Source organism: Bolinopsis microptera, chromosome 7, assembly GCF_026151205.1.
Source record: "Bolinopsis microptera isolate Bmic1 chromosome 7, MBARI_Bmic_1.0, whole genome shotgun sequence".
Lineage (NCBI taxonomy): Eukaryota > Metazoa > Ctenophora > Tentaculata > Lobata > Bolinopsidae > Bolinopsis > Bolinopsis microptera.
Genome location: NC_087078.1, coordinates 997,311 through 1,017,189, shown reverse-complemented (window position 1 = coordinate 1,017,189; position 19,879 = coordinate 997,311). Strand labels below are relative to the sequence as shown.

Genomic DNA, 19,879 nt, shown 5'->3' with positions numbered 1-19,879 from the left:
GAAGATCTAAACAAAATCATACTTTGGTCCGAGGACAACAACATGAAACTGCACGAAAACAAGTTTGAACTTGTTTGCTATAGAACACCGGCCTCTAAATCACTTTCAGAGGAGCTGCCATTTATGAATGACATCACAAACTACACCACTCCAAATGGATCAGTCATAGAAAGAAGCCCATTAGTGCGTGACTTAGGAGTCAACATGTCCGATGATTACTCCTGGACACCACATATCAATATCATGGTTGGCATCTTGGGTTCTTGCCTCTTGGAGTATTCAAAAGTTCAAAGACAGGACAACACCTGTTATGCTCCAGCTCTACGAATACCTGATAAGGTCCAGAGTGGAGTACTGCTGCCCGCTCTGGAACCCACCAAGATCTATGATATTCAGTCGAGAGCATACAACACCAGTTCACTAGACGGATTCTAGGGCTCAAAGACACCGATTATTGTAATAGACTGAAGGAACTGAAACTTACAAGTTACATCCCTGCAAAGACGCCGAGAACGTTACACCATCACACATCTGTGGAAAGTTTTCCAAGGTATATTTCCAAATGACCTAGATGTACAGTTCGGAGAGAATGCCAGACTGGAAGTTAAAGTTATACTCCCTTCTCTCACAAAAAAGCATCAGCCGCCTACGACCACTCATTCGCAGTGAGAGCTGGAAGACTATGGAATGTTCTCCCCAAAATTGTCAATACTCAAAAGACTTTGGCAAGCTTCAACACATTTTTTGGAAACTTCTTAGACACCCTTCCAGACAAGCCCCCTACTCCTGGATACAGTGCAGAAACTCTAACTCGATAATAGACTGGTGCAGTCAAGGAGGTGGTCCGCAGATTGCGTGATGGCCGTGAGGATGCCTACTTCTAAACCTCTCAATAGGTTCCATAGGTAGGATTCGAGAGGATTTGCCGATGAAATCTTTAAAATAATATGTGTCTAGAGCAATACGCACGATTTTGCTAGCACTAAAGTTAAGTTTTTCAAAATTGTCCCATATCCAAAAGAAGATTTGGCATCCTCTCAATTCTCATGGCAGGGTTAGCGGTGCCGTTCGTTACGCCACTGGATGATTTGCGGTGCAAAATGCTTTTGATACATACATTCTTACTTTTCTTAAGCATAATTCTCATTACCAACTTACTGTCCGAGTTTCAAAATGGAATTAATATTGATGTCTGATGACCGTTGAATAATAATAATGTATGTGTATTCATGAACTTTCAACCTTTTACAAGGTATTTGGTTATTTTCAAGGTATTTGGTTGTTAGTGAGATTTCCAATACACCAAACCTCCCAATATACTGACTTCTTACAGTGACATTATGAGTATTTTCAGTCATATCAGATATTATGTAACGTTAAAGTGATCAGTTAATTCGACAAATTGGAAAAACGATATTCTAATGTAGCGGCAATTATTGCTGATCTAATGAAGATAAGGATACTCATTCTTACAGCTTTGTTGTGTTCAACCCTCCAGGGTAAATGTTTAATTACACAACTTTATTATCCAAAATTAATTAATTCCTTCATTTTTGTGAGTCTTATAGCTATCTTATACCTGTATAAATTGTAAAAAGCAGGTTAGTAAAACATAGTTGATAATTGATAAAACACAATGATTTATCATTTTAATTATTTCAGGTTATTTACAGCGAGTACAGGGTGAGATTACACCTGTTTCCGTATCTTTCTCAAATCAGGCTAACGCAGATAATGCCATAGACAGGGAAATACTCACTGAAACTGTTGTTCGCGGATCTGACTCCTGGTTTAAAGCTACGTTAGATACGAAATACTGTATCGAAGAAGTGCGGCATTATTACATTAATACTTTGTCTTATCCGTATAAAAAGCACATATGCTCGAGAGACACGTGTACCTGTGTAAGTGGTTATCAAAATTTCTGTGCTTATTGGCCCGTGACAGTGTACCCTGAGGATGGGATAGTCCCTGACAATACCCCTTCCGATTGTAAAATTGGTGACACAGTTTTTATAGATAGGGGAAATTACGGTGCTACTGATGTAAATGAAATAGTTATCATCGGAAGAATTATTGATCCAGGTGAGATTTTATATCGTGTTCATAGGCAAGTTTTATGAATTTTATCACTGGAAACGAAAATGATTAATTACGTTCTCAAACCATTCTAGAGTTTTTTAAACTAATTTCCCTCGTACGTGATTTATACCCTTTACATTATCTCATCCTGTGATGTTTCGGCACCTTTTGCCAATTTGCTTTTCTAAATTCGAGCAAATTAACCGGTCTACTTTTTCAGCTCTCCAATTTGGCACCACAGTCAGTGATTACGTTAGATTCTACCCTGATATGAGTAATGTTTAACACGCTCTGACGGTATGCTCATGGGTTAAGAAACAGCAGACTGGGATTTATAGAACCTGGATAAACTACGCAACAAGTACTCATGCTCACGAAATCCTCATCTCTGACGCTGGAGGGTGGAACTTCATTCACAACAGCGGTGGCAGTGTGTCTGTTTCAGTGCCGCTAAACACATGGACCCACCAATGCCAGAGCTGGTCCACAAGCTCTGCAACACTAAAGGTATACTACAACGGAACTCTGGTATGGTCTTACAGAGTTGACAATACTTCTCCATTAGAAGAGGGCGGCTACATTCTCCTGGGACAATACAGTGGGTGGAGTGGCAGCTCAGATGGATCAGACGTATTCGGAGGACAGCTGATGAAGTTGAATATATTTGGAAAGGAACTAAGCGGGACAGAAGTTGCAGAGCTGTATCAAGGTGGCAGATGTTCTGAAGTGGAAAAGAAGTTCGATAATGTCAGATTCATTACCTGGGAAAGTATTCTAAGTCAGTACAGAACTGGTAATGTGATCGAGGTTAACTCAGGATGTGAATCTTCATCTGGTAAGTACGATATGGAACTGGGAGATATGGAACTGATTTGGTATTCACAAAAATTACTTATATCACTAATGGATGGAATTAACTTTCAAAGTTTCTGGAGCAAGTAACAAGTTAAACTTTGCTATCTGGAGTAGCGAGTATGCACTATGCAGTTTAGTTGAATTGTGTAACTCCGATTTTAATCAAATTCACGCAGTCAGCAACCCCATTGAACTAAAATTTTGGAATAGTCAGTAACGATTATTTTCATGAAATTTAGCAATATTTATAGTGATGAATCAATTATTATTTGATAAAGGTGTGAGTTAGCATGGTGAGGGGTAAATATCAGAAACTCGTTAGGTTTATTTCTACACAGTCATGCTAGGGGCTGTAATACCTAAACTGGTGAAAGGATTTGCGGTCATTTTGATGATTTTTTAAAACGCTAAAACGTTTACGCTGAAATGTTTCTTCGATTACTCAAAAAAATAAACACATTAGCATGAGGGCACATAATTATTTTGGAAGTCGGTAGTCCAAGCGGATGCCACTGCCGGTAGGGTTGTACGAGGTCATGTATCTTGTAGTGGCTTGTGGAGAGTCCCATCATAAGCACCTACTAGCACAAAATTAGACTTGCTTTAAAGCAGAAAATGTGTGTCCACTCTTTTTAAATAGTTTTAAACACAAATGTATGTATGCCCCCTTAGGGAAAGTGGAAGTCGAACTGGATTCATTTGTTTATTTGTGCTAATAAAGATAAAAAGAGACCCCTTACAGTCTTTATAAACTATAAGAAAAATAATGTTATTTAGTTAATTAATAATTATATTCAGTTGCTGTTAACGGAGGCTGGAGCTCGTTCTCATCTTGGTCGTCCTGCTCAACATCTTGTGGAACAGGAACGCAAACAAGAAGTAGAACTTGTACTAACCCTACTCCGGCTCATGGAGGAAGCAGTTGTTCTGGATCATCTGCTGAGAGCCAAAACTGCAACACTCACGATTGTCCAGGTATAGAAGACGAAAAAACCCAATTTTAAGTTTGAAAAGTGGGTTTCGGTGCCCATTTTTGTTTAATCGTTACATGGCTACTGAAAACTATAAGAAAGATAATCTTATTTAGTCAATTAAGAATATTATTCAGTAAATGGAATTGTTGTTGTTCTGGAACATCTTCTCGGAGTTAGATTTGGAACATTATCTAGGCTAACCTGTGAATGATCAATGATACATTTATTTGAAAAGTTTAAATGCAAAAACAAGCAGAAAAACTGTGATTAAGTTATACATATATAATGTACAAAATTAAATTATATGGAAGAAATGAAAATTTGATTTATTAATTCAGTCGTGACTGCTGTCAATAAAGAGCAGCTAGCTGGTACAAAGGCTTTGATTTCCTGTACAGTAACTGGTCTGAAGAGGAAGCTAGATGGTGTGAAATGGACCACCTCTAACAACTTAGCTATCGTCTCTGGCCAGGATGGCTATACCTTTGATGAAGGTGGCTTTGATGGCAGTTCTCAAACTACAGTATTGACGGTTCCTGGTGCTCAAAGCATGCTTGATTCAACTTACAACTGTGTAATCACATTCGCTGAACAAGATCAAGAAGATATGACCTTGGTCGTCAATTCGAAAACATTTAGTAAGTTAGCCATATTAGTAGCACAAACTTGATAAAAAGCATTAGTTAGTAGTATGATCAGTATAGTTTGATCAGTAGTAAATATTGATGGAGAACACTGTTTTTGTTAGAATAACTTAAATTCAGTTTTAATTTCAATGTTTCTAACACAAAACAATCTTAGCGGTCAGTTCGGAGGCCAAGTTGGTGACAACAGCTGTAGATCAGACGCTGACCTGTACTATCGGAGAACTAGACGTAGGTGGAACCCCTGTTAATGTGGTCTGGAAGAATCCTGATGGTTTGACAGTTTCAGTCTCGGATACCACCAACTATCTTGTCAGCCAAGGAACTGTTAATAGTGCTGGCATCCAGTTGGCAGAACTAACCATCAAGGCTGCCAAGCTACCTGCATTTGTTGATCAGCCAACCTTCACGTACAAGTGCTCGGTTTCTTCATCACAGTACACAGAATCACCTGCATCTACAGCTGTAGATGTTGTAGCAAACATTCTGAAAATGGGTAAATTCAAAATAAATGTGTTTCAAGAAGTTTGAAAACAATTTTTGTAAATGGAATCAATTTTCTGTTGTTAACGCAGTTAAAACTTGTATATTAATTACTTTGTGCACAATCCTGGTTTATGATCATAATAATTAACATTATTATTGAGCGGGAAACATTCAAGTGACGCATTAGCGAGTCAACCTATTCTAACTAAATATTAATTTCAGAGGTGAACGCTGTGAACAAAGAACAGCTAACAGGCACGATTGCAAGGATATCGTGTACTGTTACGGGTTTGACAGAGGAGCTTAGTGTCACAAAATGGACCACTTCTGAGGATGTTGATGTGACGAGTCTAGAAGGCTACACCGTTCTTCCGGGATCGTTGGAAGTAGATACTCAAACTACCACTCTGACTATTCCTGCTGATAAGAACAACAATGATGCAACTTACTGGTGTGTTATCACTTCCACTGAACATGGTTTAACAGATCAGAAAACTGAAGTCAGTTCCAAAGTCTTTAGTAAGTATTGTTACTTAAAGTTGTATGTAATGTATATAAATGTGTGGCTGTACAAATAATTATATACGTATAATAAAGATAATATCCTCTAAAATGAACCAAACAATTCAGCTGTCACCTCAACACCCAAGTCTATAACGACCGCTGTAGATCAGACGTTGACTTGCAATATCGGAGGTCTAGACAATAGTGGATCCCCTGCTACTGTAACTTGGAAGGATAGTGCTGGACAAGAAGTTGTAAGAACGGATACCACAAACTATGGTTGGACCCAAGGGACGGTAGATAGCAGCGGAAATCAGGCAGCAGAACTGACTATCAAAACTGCAAAGCTGGATGGTTTTAGTAGTCCATCATCAGTCACCTACAAGTGCTCAGTCAAATCTTCCCAATACACAGATTCTCCTGCATCTGACTACGTAGATGTTGTAGCTAATATTCTAAAATTGGGTGAGTTTAGAATATGTCATACAGTTAATCAAGGAAGTTCAAAGATTGTCGGACACACAGTGGTAAGTTATTCTAACTAAATATTAATTTCAGAGGTAAATGCTGTGAACAAAGAACAGCTAACAGGCACGATTGCAAGGATATCGTGTACTGTTACGGGTTTAACAGAGGAGCTTGGTGTCACAAAATGGACCACTTCTGAGGATGTTGATGTGACGAGTCTAGAAGGCTACACCGTTGTTCCGGGATCGTTGGAAGTAGATACTCAAACTACCACTCTGACTATTCCTGCTGATAACAACAACAATGATGCAACTTACTGGTGTGTTATCACTTCCACTGAACATGGTTTAACAGATCAGAAAACTGAAGTCAGTTCCAAAGTCTTTAGTAAGTATTGTTACTTAAAGTTGTATGTAATGTATATAAATGTGTGGCTGTACAAATAATTATATACGTATAATAAAGATAATATCCTCTAAAATGAACCAAACAATTCAGCTGTCACCTCAACACCCAAGTCTATAACGACCGCTGTAGATCAGACGTTGACTTGCAATATCGGAGGTCTAGACAATAGTGGATCCCCTGCTACTGTAACTTGGAAGGATAGTGCTGGACAAAAAGTTATAAGACCGGATACCACCAACTATGGTTGGAACCAAGGGACGGTAGATAGCAGCGGAAATCAGGCAGCAGAACTGACTATCAAAACTGCAAAGCTGGATGGTTTTAGTAGTCCATCATCAGTCACCTACAAGTGCTCAGTCAAATCTTCCCAATACACAGATTCTCCTGCATCTGACTACGTAGAAGTTGTAGCTAACATTCTAAAATTGGGTGAGTTTAGAATATGTCGTACTGTTAATCAAGGAAGTTCAAAGATTGTCGGACACTCAGTGGTAAGCTATTTTAACTAAATATTAATTTCAGAGGTAAATGCTGTGAACAAAGAACAGCTAACAGGCACGATTGCAAGGATATCGTGTACTGTTACGGGTTTGACAGAGGAGCTTGGTGTTACAAAATGGACCACTTCTGAGGATGTTGATGTGACGAGTCTAGAAGGCTACACCGTTGTTCCGGGATCGTTGGAAGTAGATACTCAAACTACCACTCTGACTATTCCTGCTGATAACAACAACAATGATGCAACTTACTGGTGTGTTATCACTTCCACTGAACATGGTTTAGCAGATCAGAAAACTGAAGTCAGTTCCAAAGTCTTTAGTAAGTATTGTAACTTAAAGTTGTATGTAATGTATATCCTGAAGGTAACGTTTTATTAATATTTCAACTTGTAAAAGTGTAGTGTTTAACTGGTGTAAATGTGTGTTTGTACGAATAATTATATACGTATAATAAAGATAATATCCTCTAACATGAACCAAACAATTCAGCTGTCACCTCAACACCCAAGTCTATAACGACCGCTGTAGATCAGACGTTGACTTGCAATATCGGAGGTCTAGACAATAGTGGATCCCCTGCTACTGTAACTTGGAAGGATAGTGCTGGACAAGAAGTTATAAGAACGGATACCACCAACTATGGTTGGAACCAAGGGACGGTAGATAGCAGCGGAAATCAGGCAGCAGAACTGACTATCAAAACTGCAAAGCTGGATGGTTTTAGTAGTCCATCATCAGTCACCTACAAGTGCTCAGTCAAATCTTCCCAATACACAGATTCTCCTGCATCTGACTACGTAGAAGTTGTAGCTAACATTCTAAAATTGGGTGAGTTTAGAATATGTCGTACTGTTAATCAAGGAAGTTCAAAGATTGTCGGACACTCAGTGGTAAGCTATTTTAACTAAATATTAATTTCAGAGGTAAATGCTGTGAACAAAGAACAGCTAACAGGCACGATTGCAAGGATATCGTGTACTGTTACGGGTTTGACAGAGGAGCTTGGTGTTACAAAATGGACCACTTCTGAGGATGTTGATGTGACGAGTCTAGAAGGCTACACCGTTGTTCCGGGATCGTTGGAAGTAGATACTCAAACTACCACTCTGACTATTCCTGCTGATAAGAACAACAATGATGCAACTTACTGGTGTGTTATCATTTCCACTGAACATGGTTTAACAGATCAGAAAACTGAAGTCAGTTCCAAAGTCTTTAGTAAGTATTGTAACTTAAAGTTGCATGTAATGTGTATCCTGAAGGTAACGTTTTATTAATATTTCAACTTGTAAAAGTGTAGTCCTTGAGTGGTGTAAATGTGTGTTTGTACGAATAATTATATACGTATAATAAAGATAATATCCTCTAACATGAACCAAACAATTCAGCTGTCACCTCAACACCCAAGTCTATAACGACCGCTGTAGATCAGACGTTGACTTGCAATATCGGAGGTCTAGACAATAGTGGATCCCCTGCTACTGTAACTTGGAAGGATAGTGCTGGACAAGAAGTTGTAAGACCGGATACCACCAACTATGGTTGGAACCAAGGGACGGTAGATAGCAGCGGAAATCAGGCAGCAGAACTGACTATCAAAACTGCAAAGCTGCATGGTTTTAGTAGTCCATCATCAGTCACCTACAAGTGCTCAGTCAAATCTTCCCAATACACAGATTCTCCTGCATCTGACTACGTAGAAGTTGTAGCTAATATTCTAAAATTGGGTGAGTTTAGAATATGTCATACAGTTAATCAAGGAAGTTCAAAGATTGTCGGACACACAGTGGTAAGTTATTCTAACTAAATATTAATTTCAGAGGTAAATGCTGTGAACAAAGAACAGCTAACAGGCACGATTGCAAGGATATCGTGTACTGTTACGGGTTTGACAGAGGAGCTTGGTGTCACAAAATGGACCACTTCTGAGGATGTTGATGTGACGAGTCTAGAAGGCTACACCGTTGTTCCGGGATGGTTGGAAGTAGATACTCAAACTACCACTCTGACTATTCCTGCTGATAACAACAACAATGATGCAACTTACTGGTGTGTTATCACTTCCACTGAACATGGTTTAACAGATCAGAAAACTGAAGTCAGTTCCAAAGTCTTTAGTAAGTATTGTAACTTAAAGTTGTATGTAATGTATATCCTGAAGGTAACGTTTTATTAATAATTAAACTTGTAAAAGTGTACTCCTTCAGTGGTGTAAATGTGTGGCTGTACGAATAATTATATACGTATAATAAAGATAATATCCTCTAACATGAACCAAACAATTCAGCTGTCACCTCAACACCCAAGTCTATGACGACCGCTGTATATCAGACGTTGACTTGCAATATCGGAGGTCTAGACAATAGTGGATCCCCTGCTACTGTAACTTGGAAGGATAGTGCTGGACAAAAAGTTATAAGACCGGATACCACCAACTATGGTTGGAACCAAGGGACGGTAGATAGCAGCGGAAATCAGGCAGCAGAACTGACTATCAAAACTGCAAAGCTGCATGGTTTTAGTAGTCCATCATCAGTCACCTACAAGTGCTCAGTCAAATCTTCCCAATACACAGATTCTCCTGCATCTGACTACGTAGAAGTTGTAGCTAACATTCTAAAATTGGGTGAGTTTAGAATATGTCGTACTGTTAATCAAGGAAGTTCAAAGATTGTCGGACACTCAGTGGTAAGCTATTTTAACTAAATATTAATTTCAGAGGTAAATGCTGTGAACAAAGAACAGCTAACAGGCACGATTGCAAGGATATCGTGTACTGTTACGGGTTTGATAGAGGAGCTTGGTGTCACAAAATGGACCACTTCTGAGGATGTTGATGTGACGAGTCTAGAAGGCTACACCGTTGTTCCGGGATTGTTGGAAGTAGATACTCAAACTACCACTCTGACTATTCCTGCTGATAAGAACAACAATGATGCAACTTACTGGTGTGTTATCACTTCCACTGAACATGGTTTAACAGATCAGAAAACTGAAGTCAGTTCCAAAGTCTTTAGTAAGTATTGTAACTTAAAGTTGTATGAAATGTATATCCTGAAGGTAACGTTTTATTAATATTTTAACTTGTAAAAGTTTAGTCCTTGAGTGGTGTATGGCTGTACAAATAATTATATACGTATAATAAAGATAATATCCTCTAACATGAACCAAACAATTCAGCTGTCACCTCAACACCCAAGTCTATAACGACCGCTGTAGATCAGACGTTGACTTGCAATATCGGAGGTCTAGACAATAGTGGATCCCCTGCTACTGTAACTTGGAAGGATAGTGCTGGACAAGAAGTTGTAAGACCGGATACCACCAACTATGGGTGGAACCAAGGGACGGTAGATAGCAGCGGAAATCAGGCAGCAGAACTGACTATCAAAACTGCAAAGCTGCATGGTTTTAGTAGTCCATCATCAGTCACCTACAAGTGCTCAGTCAAATCTTCCCAATACACAGATTCTCCTGCATCTGAATACGTAGATGTTGTAGCTAACATTCTAAAATTGGGTGAGTTTAGAATATGTCATACTGTTAATCAAGGAAGTTCAAAGATTGTCGGACACTCAGTGGTAAGTTATTCTAACTAAATATTAATTTCAGAGGTAAATGCTGTGAACAAAGAACAGCTAACAGGCACGATTGCAAGGATATCGTGTACTGTTACGGGTTTGACAGAGGAGCTTGGTGTCACAAAATGGACCACTTCTGAGGATATTGATGTGACGAGTCTAGAAGGCTACACCGTTGTTCCGGCATCGTTGGAAGTAGATACTCAAACTACCACTCTGACTATTCCTGCTGATAAGAACAATAATGATGCAACTTACTGGTGTGTTATCACTTCCACTGAACATGGTTTAACAGATCAGAAAACTGAAGTCAGTTCCAAAGTCTTTAGTAAGTATTGTAACTTAAAGTTGTATGTAATGTATATCCTGAAGGTGACGTTTTATTATTATTTAAACTTGTAAAAGTGTAGTGCTTGAGTGGTGTAAATGTGTGGCTGTACGAATAATTATGTACGTGTAATAAAGATAATATCCTCTAACATGAACCAAACAATTCAGCTGTCACCTCAACACCCAAGTCTATAACGACCGCTGTAGATCAGACGTTGACTTGCAATATCGGAGAACTAGACGTAGGTGGAACCCCTGTTAATGTGGTCTGGAAGGATCCTGGTGGAACGCCAGTTTCAATCTCGGACACCACCAACTACGTTGTCAGCCAAGGAACTGTTGATGCTGATGGTATCCAGTTGGCAGAACTCAACATCAAGACTGCCAAACTGGCTGATTTTGCTGCTGAATCATCCTTCACGTACAAGTGCTTGGTAACCTCGTCTCAGTTCACAGAATCGCCTGCATCTACCGACGTAAATGTTGTAGCCAAAGTTCTGGAACTAGGTAATATTCAAATGATTGTATTTACATGGTATATGTTATATATTATAACGTGTTATGGGTTATTAAGATTGTTAAATGTGAATAGCCCCCCTTCTCCACAGTATAAGTTCATTGATTTGCAGGTGTCGATACGGTCAACACGATACAACTATTCGGTACAAAGGCGACGATCTCTTGTACTGTAACTGGTCTGACGAAGGAGCTAGACTCGATTCAATGGACTACTTCTAGCAGTGTTCCAGTAGCAACTAACCAAGGTGGCTATACCGTTACTGATGGCGGGTTTATCACCGCAAACGGTTCTCAAACTATCACTTTAACTATTCCTGGGACTCTCAATATCTTAAACGAGACTTATGTGTGCCTCTTTACATCTAACGAACATAGAGTTACAAACCATACTGCTGCTGTCAAATCTCAAATCTACAGTGAGTATGAGGACACTAATTACACTAATTACACTAATTACACTAATTACACTAATTACAGTGAGTATGAGGACACTAATTATTATATGTGTAGCCTTCCTGCGTACTTATAAGGGTCACAAAATTAGGGATGGGAAGTTTTTATATCTTAGATAAATGGATAGTTTTTTCCATGCGAGTTTGAAAAATCATAATTTGTTAATTGTTTCAACTTCAAGCTCATCCAAATGTCCATAGATTTGTCTTTACGGCCAAATGGAGGATGTCGTGTCTTTACCGGAACGGATATTACTTTGACCTGTCGATATTTTTCTACTGTCTTTAGCGAAGGAGTCTTCTCTTGGACTATTGACGGGAAGAAATGTGAAACTCGTGCCTGCAGGTATGAAATAAAACAATAATGATACATTTAAAAAGGAAACATTGGAAAATGAAAACAGTCTACACTTTTGTTATTTTGTTAGTTTCAATGTGAAATAGACAGCATTTTTAAACGAATAATTTTTCAGGAACCCAGTGAACACAGGCTTAACGTCGACGTTGACACTGAACATTGATAATTCTACTGATGGCGTCTGGGGTTGTTCATTCTCCAAAAAAAGCGGTGGTTGGTTCATTTTATTGGATATTTAAAATTTAAAGCATGGAAGGTGATAAGCGGAATGTTTTATATTTGATAACTTTTATCACATTTTATTAAGAAATCTGGATGTATAAGTAAGTGGGAATTTAATTTGTTGATTATCATCAGACGGAACAATGAAGAGCTATGACAAGTTGACTGTTGAGGGGGTCAGTGCAAGTGGCACACAGACTCCTCACTCTGTTTGGGGGACCGCTGGGACTACGTCTGCAGTTACTTGTACAGTCTTAAACGGTCTTACATACTCTAACCTCTCCTACATACAGTACGTTTTCTTTATGTCAGCCTAAATATATTGTAATTATTGACTACACACCATAGTGTTGAACTTTAAACACGGTAAATACACAAAGTCATCTTTGTGGAACTTACTAACCTCATTTTGTCAAGGTGGCAGCTAGACGGTAAGACTATCAGTGAGGAAGGAGTGACACTCAACAAGGACAACGAGATAGTGAAGTTCACTCTGGCGGAGAAAGTCAGGACAGCAACGAATGTTACGTCGATAATCTCCTTCACTCATTCCCAGGCTGCCGTAGGGAGCCTTCAGTGCAAAGCTATGTACAGTACAGGTTTGCTTATATTTTTGGTTTAATCTTACAGCTTTTAGTAACTGTGTGTTTTTACTCTCTTGAGTGGGGCGATCAAGATTTATGTACGAAACATGGAAAATTGGGTGTTTAAGGAATAATTTTATTCTAAGAAACTCATTAATTCGGATTTATATCTCCAGGACATGCAATAAAGACACCTAGTAGCAACCTGAATTTGATAACACTAACCTTGAACGTTGAGTGGATTATGATAACACCTTCTGACGGGGCTGTGGTTACTTTCTCTACTTGGTCAGAGTACAAACCTTCCACTACCAACGTGGAGTTTGCAACTGTACGTATCCCCTGTCATAGATTCATCTTTCCGGCAATTCGGTAATGTAGCTACGCACGGTTAAGGCACGGTTAAAGCACAGTTAAGGCACAGTTAAGGCACAGTTAAGACACGGTTAAGGCACAAGGGTTACATAAGGCACGGTTGAGGCACGGTCACTTAAGGCATGGTTAACGCTTAACCGTGCCTTAACCGTGCCTTAACTGTGCCTTGACTGTGCTTTAACCGTGCATTAACTGTGCTTTAACCGTGCATTAACCGTGCATTAACCGTGCATTAACCGTGCCTTAACCGTGCGTAGCTACATTACCGAATTGCCGACGGATAAGATCTTTCCTTATCCTCTGTAGATAAGGATTGTCAAATTCGATAAAGTGACTAACTTAAATATTTAAGATAGATGATGATGAAAACTATGTTTGAAGATTCAAATTTTTGCTTACTAAGGTTCGTACTATTATGAATGTTGGTACATAGTATTGATTGATTGTTATATTATTAATATTATTATTAACCAGTGATTTTTTCAGGGTATTAGCGAGATTCAGACAAAAGTGGAAAATACGACTGTCAATAGTGATGGGATACTGTTCAAAGAAGTTGTTACATTTTTTAGGTAACTTACGAATAGATTCTAATTTCCGTGCAACATAGATTGTATAAAAAGATTAATTTTTTAAAAGATCTCCATTTCGCACATTTATCGACTTAATCGACCTAATCGCAGGATATCGTCTGTAAAATATCAAGTTCTAAATATTAAAAATAGCTACCTTATTGGACCTTATTTGAACGGACATTAATTGAACGCTGGAGGTCCTAGCGTTCATCTTAATGTCTGTTCAAATAAAGTCCGTCCGTTCAAGGTCCGTCCAAGTTAAAGTCCGTTGAGATTTTTTTCCAAAATTATTCCAATGCGAACTCATTTTTAGGATATGACAACTTTTTAATTTCAGTCAATTGTAATTTCTATCATCGGATTCGGACTAAACTATATCATTGGATCAATGAAAAACGAGTTATTATATAATACGTGTTTTACGTTTTTTAGAATTGGAGCGTTTTTACGTTTTTTTAACATGTTTTTACGTATTCATTTAAAAAACGTTGTGATTTATACGGAAATTTACAATGTTTTTGACGGTCACCGACTACCAGCGAACTGCGAAGTACGAAAACTGGTGCCGGGGCCACAATCACATAAGCAGATTGCAGTCTTCAGTTACACTGTACACTTACATTCCTATTAAAACTGCAAAGTATCGAAACGATCCATCACATATCCTCATTACTCAATTTATTATTGTAGTTAAGCGAACATTCCAGACTCAGCTATATTATACCTACCGTCAGATTATTATATGTATGTGTAGCAGCTAAACAAACGTGCGAGACTGAGACTATACAATATAGAAATTTCTATAACTTAAATGATAAATTAGCGCATATTAAGATGTTTCATATTTGATATTTCCAGAAAGTATCAAATATTTCCAGAAAGAGCAACATCTAATGTTGCTCTCTTAGTAGGTGGCATTGTCATAATCTCATTTCTTGCTTACTGATAGAAAGATGAAACGGCAGCTGATTTCCACCCCTATTAGTTATTCGTGTTACATGTACAGCAACTTAGAAAGCAAGAGTATTCAACAGTCAACACAACTGGCAAGTTTGATTGGTCATACCGCTACATTTTGAATTTTCACGTGAGCCGGCTTGATTAGATTATGCGAACGTTTTTTCTCGTTTTTTGAACGTTTTTTGAAAAAAATAGAAAAAAGCACGTTTTGAACGTTTTTTGAGTTTACCAATTACGTTTTTCACAACCCTGATTATACTATTTAAATATTCTAAGCTGAAGACGATTTACACATGTATTTTGAAAGCTCCTGCTAAAACAAACTTTTCGTATCACTTATATGTTTTAAATAATCCCCCCCCCCCCCCCCCCCCCCCCCCCCCCCCCAGCATACGCTGGTCACTAATGAGTAATGAACACCTGGCCCTGCTCTCAGATCAGGTTCAGCGACTGCAACAGTAAACGGCAAGGAGGACCTCTCAAAAAAGGAGTATTTGTACAAATACACTATCAATTCGAGGTTGCCTTCAGAAATTTCGATTACCGGAAAAATCTTTCTAATAGGTACTCAGTTGATAACTTACTTTTCTGTATTACTATGGTAACTAGTAGTGTTACTATGGTGACATGAGTTTTAATTGCAAATGGGAAATTAATTATCAAACGGTTGTTGGGAGGGGGAGAATAGAACTTGCATGTTGATATGTTTTAACTTTGAGTTTAATAAATTAAACCTATCTATATCTTGGTATTAGCTTATCTTATCTCAACAGGACAGACATTTGTTGACACCGCAACAAAGTGGGCAATCTCCGGAGCAAGGCTCAAGCTCACTGCTTATTTCACAGCCTCTAGCACATCAAGTGTAACCGTTACCTGGCTGCAGCTAAAGGGTAAGAATATAATTAGAATCTTATTTCACGTTAAAGTTTTAGCTCTGTTAAATAATATGTTCTTTGCTTTATCACATCAATAATATGAACCGATTTACCGCAAACCCCGTTTTACCGCGGTTGTTTTCTTCCCCCAAACTCTGCGTTAAGTCAGGGTTTTACTGCACTTTGAAGGATTTTACTGCACTTTGAAGGATTTTACTGCACTTTGCAGGGTTTAACTGCACTTTGCAGGGTTTTACTGCACTTTGCAGGGTTTTACTGCACTTTACTTTATCACATCGACTTCCCAAAAGTTATCTATCATCATCAAAAATTCTACACTTGCAGGCGTGAACAGCAACTGGAAAGATCTCGGAACAGGTGCCGGCTACCATAACGTCCTCTCAAAGTTAGACGATCGCAGTGTCATGTCTGCAACCCTGGTCATTGATAAGATAAAGACATCCGATATTACAGGTGAATTATCAAGCACTCAGTCAAGTAACTAAACCTGTTATTTTTTATTTGTTTTTTACTTTTCTAAGAATGTTTTGGATCGTTAAAAAATATTCAACACGTCCTTCTCAATAATTTAATATTACAATTCACATTGTGAAACACCTGTATTTCAGCATACAAGGCTCGGATTGAAATGTTTGGTTTCGAAGTGACGACGGGTTTGATCACTTTGAAAGCTGTCTCAGCCAATGTGCCAGCGGTCGATTCTGACTTTGAGGGCAAATCTGCATTCTTTCATGTAGCGTTGATATTTGGACCCGAACCATTAAGTGTAATGTTAGTTCATGAACGTAAGTTAAGATGATTTCAGTATCTAGAAAAAAGAGAAAATATTTTCAATTCAACTACTTGTGAGAACGTTTTATCAAAGAAATGGTCTCACTCGAGTACATCTCTACATGTACAACTTCAATGTAATCAACACATATTTTTAATTCAATATTTTAGTTTTGGTAGTGGAAATATTTGATGCCAAGATTCGGTGGTTCAGGTCGAAGGAGCAATCCCTTAGCATTTCAAAGAATGAAATGTCCACATTTTATTCTAATAGTTTCACTCTTCAGAGAGTGGTAAAGAAGTGTCGGTGAATTTACCGAGTATGTCCTCACGTCCTCTTGAAGTGAACCATGAGATGAAGAAAGCATTTTCCTGTGATGATGGGTCCTACTACTTCAAGTAATATCAAAATTAAAATTTCATAAAATATGTCACGCAAACTTAAAGCTACTAAGGTTCCAATGGAAGGATGTAATTAATTTGTTAGAAATTAGTTTTTATGTTTGATTGATCAACTATATAATGAGCACGATTCTTCATGAAATTGAATAACTTTTCTTTCAGATTTACGTTCGAGAATGGCCAACAATACACAACAAGCAAAGTGAAACTTGCGATGAAGAGGAGGTGTAGACCCCTCACTAAACCACCAAACACAGTACTTACAAAGGTGAATCATTCTAGAGAGGAAATAACAGAGATAGTTTTTTTTTCAAATCTGTTTATCCAGCATGAGTTTGTTAATCTCCTTGCTGTCGTCAAGCCTTGTGTCCTTCCGAAGGATGTCAATATATGTGAGGTGTGGTCTTCCCCTTCGACGATGTCCTTGAAGGGGTTCCCAGAAGAGAAGTTTATGACTCAGAAGTTCTTCATGTCTGGCTAGATGACCTGATTATTCTATATAATGCAAAAATGTCTTATCTTTATGTTTTTCCAGGTTTATTTGTATGGACCGATGTAATAATCTGGTAGCGGAATACAAGAGAAATTAAGATCATGGAAATTCAATTAATTACTTTCTGTCTTCTGTTTGAAATATTTGTTCAATTCTAGGAGAAAGTGGCCGGCTCAAGCGACTACACGTTCAAAGTTACCTGTGCTGATGATGATCCGACCTATGTGATAATGAACGAGGATAGAACTGAGGCCAGGTGCGATACCACAACGGGAAGATGGGATCACACTGCTCTTACTCCCTGTTGCAGAACCATCAGCCCAACGGATGACTAGATCGACACAAATTGGGAAAATATTATTCATTTATATTTCAATAATGAGCGATTGTTAAGAATAAGACTAAAATATGAATAATCTATCAATGTTCCTAAATCATGACTGTTGCTTTAACAATGTTGAATGTTTTGATTTCATTTGATGATAGCTGCCTTTTATTTACTATTATTTCATTTTTTTTGTTTTGTGTTAACTTTATTCTGACCACAGTTTTTTTTTCCCGTTCTTTTTTCTGTTACCTGAACAGTCTGAAGTTTTGTTTTTTGTAGTTTTCCCTGTGAAGATTTGACATTTATAGATGTAAAAGTATTATAATTTGCAAATAAATTCTTGAATAAACAATATATTGTTTAAATTTTCGTTTCCTATAGACTGTAAGGCAAAATTCAAATTCGGCACTTGAAACCTCTTCAAACCTCCCCTGATTTATTTTACTATTGATATTGTTTGATTGTGCCGTAAAAATAAGTATTTGTTTTATTAAATATTTGTTTTATTAAATTGGTATGTCGGTTGAAGCAAAACTAAAATACAATATGATTTGATTTTTACGTTCAATCAATGTAAAAAAAAGCATTCTTAGAATTTTTTTATAAGAATGATTCTTATAAAAAAGATGATAATAAATGACAATAATCTAAAATTGCACGTTTATCATTCATTCTACGTTCTCAGTTTCAATATTCATAGAGTTATTCTAACTAAATATTAATTTCAGAGGTGAACGCTGTGAACAAAGAACAGCTAACAGGCACGATTGCAAGGATATCGTGTACTGTTACGGGTTTGACAGAGGCGCTAGATAATAGCCAACAAAAACGTGATGGGTCGTTTGCGACCCGGACGATTGGGTCGTATGCGACCATAGCTGCATCTTTTAAAGTAAACGAGATACAGATTAGCTTTTGTGGATATCTCATTTTAGTGAAGTGACCTAGTGTGTTAAATGACATCAAAATCAACAAACTTTAAAACTCGTCGTCCCTAATGGGTTAAGCCTAAGGTGTATAGGCAACATCAAATTATCACTCTGTAGCGGCCTCGGTTAGTTCTTAGGCAAATAGATCTAGCCACTTAAGGTACTGGATTCGTCGTAGAAGATTATTTAAAAAGATTTTCTAGAATTCAATCTTCCAATTCAATTGCAGAGCCGTTTGGGCTGGGGTGTTCTCCATACTCCTGAGAATGTGTCCAACCGATGATAACAGCACCGTAATATTAATAAGTACTCCCATCTATAAAAACTGTGTCGCCAATTTTGCAATCGGAAGGGGTGTTGTCAGGGACTATGCCATCCTCAGGGTACACTGTCACGGGCCAGTAAGCACAATAAAAACCACTTACACAGCTTCCTCCCTGGATCGGTATGTTCTTTTGTTCAAGAAATTAATTAATTAATTTTCCAGAAAATTCCGATAATAGAGCCCAGCAGTCATGGCATTAAGGTGGTCTACTTTGGCAAGCGGGGGTATACCCGTATAGCTACGGAAATACTCACCACGAGCCGACGGACTACCCCGACTGCACCATCATGATTCATGACGTCCGTTATGGACAGATTGAAATCGAAGATACCACATTTCAATACTGATGCCTGCTCCTGCCTCCTAACACACTACCCTGACGGCCGTGCGTCCATCCCTGCTCGCTCTGATAATGCTAACATCAAGAGTGACAGCCAGATAATAAGTGTAGTAAAAAAGTCATCTCATGTAATTGCACCTGTATTGTCGAATTACTTCAATATCCTTATGACCCAAGGTATATTTCCTGATGTCCTGAAAACTGGTAAAATAACACCTGTATATAAGAAAGGTAACCCAGAAGAAATCGAGAACTACCGTCCTATCTCCACACTGTCCGTCTTCGGTAAGATCTTTGAAAAGCTCATATATTCTAGAATATACGGATTTGTTAGCTCCCAGGGAGTTATATCGAAGACACAGTTTGGATTTAGGAAATCTCACTCTACATCTCATGCAGTTAATTACTCTGTAGATTTAATTACGAAATCTCTTAAACTTAAGAATCATGTTTTAGGAATATTCATTGACCTAAGCAAAGCTTTTGACACCATCGATCATTCAACACTTCTTATA

The 19,879-nt window shown here is 38.1% G+C and overlaps 2 protein-coding genes across 2 annotated transcripts; both read left to right on the top strand.

Annotated features, from left to right (window-relative positions):
* Positions 1-1,447: 1,447 nt before the first annotated feature.
* LOC134818085 (uncharacterized) lies at positions 1,448-11,570 on the top strand. The gene is made up of 21 exons (XM_063827501.1): positions 1,448-1,499; positions 1,663-1,801; positions 2,421-2,889; positions 3,736-3,912; positions 4,324-4,549; positions 4,713-5,051; positions 5,264-5,560; positions 5,672-6,010; positions 6,104-6,400; positions 6,512-6,850; positions 6,944-7,240; positions 7,411-7,749; positions 7,843-8,139; positions 8,310-8,648; positions 8,742-9,038; positions 9,209-9,547; positions 9,641-9,937; positions 10,102-10,440; positions 10,534-10,830; positions 11,001-11,253; positions 11,462-11,570. Exons 1-21 carry the CDS (start codon positions 1,448-1,450, stop codon positions 11,568-11,570), a joined length of 5,877 nt encoding a protein of 1,958 aa, XP_063683571.1.
* A 952-nt stretch (positions 11,571-12,522) lies between these two features.
* On the top strand, positions 12,523-18,118 carry LOC134818160 (uncharacterized). Its single transcript, XM_063827594.1, has 11 exons — positions 12,523-12,675; positions 12,801-12,982; positions 13,144-13,298; positions 13,829-13,914; positions 15,314-15,441; positions 15,651-15,770; positions 16,101-16,229; positions 16,385-16,561; positions 16,835-16,946; positions 17,112-17,217; positions 17,601-18,118. The coding sequence occupies exons 1-11, from the start codon at positions 12,527-12,529 to the stop codon at positions 17,775-17,777; spliced, it is 1,521 nt and encodes a 506-aa protein (XP_063683664.1). The 5' UTR covers positions 12,523-12,526; the 3' UTR covers positions 17,778-18,118.
* Positions 18,119-19,879: the final 1,761 nt, after the last annotated feature.

Bases quoted from the DNA above. Each gene is read 5' to 3' on its own strand.
- LOC134818085 (XM_063827501.1), top strand. From the start codon at position 1,448: ATGAAGATAAGGATACTCATTCTTACAGCTTTGTTGTGTTCAACCCTC. The intron at 1,500-1,662 runs GTAAATGTTTAA...TAATTATTTCAG, and splicing joins GTTGTGTTCAACCCTCCAGG to GTTATTTACAGCGAGTACAG. The intron at 10,441-10,533 runs GTGAGTTTAGAA...TATTAATTTCAG, and splicing joins AGCTAACATTCTAAAATTGG to AGGTAAATGCTGTGAACAAA.
- LOC134818160 (XM_063827594.1), top strand. From the start codon at position 12,527: ATGAAGAGCTATGACAAGTTGACTGTTGAGGGGGTCAGTGCAAGTGGC. The intron at 12,983-13,143 runs GTTTGCTTATAT...TTATATCTCCAG, and splicing joins CAAAGCTATGTACAGTACAG to GACATGCAATAAAGACACCT. The intron at 15,442-15,650 runs GTACTCAGTTGA...TTATCTCAACAG, and splicing joins CGGAAAAATCTTTCTAATAG to GACAGACATTTGTTGACACC.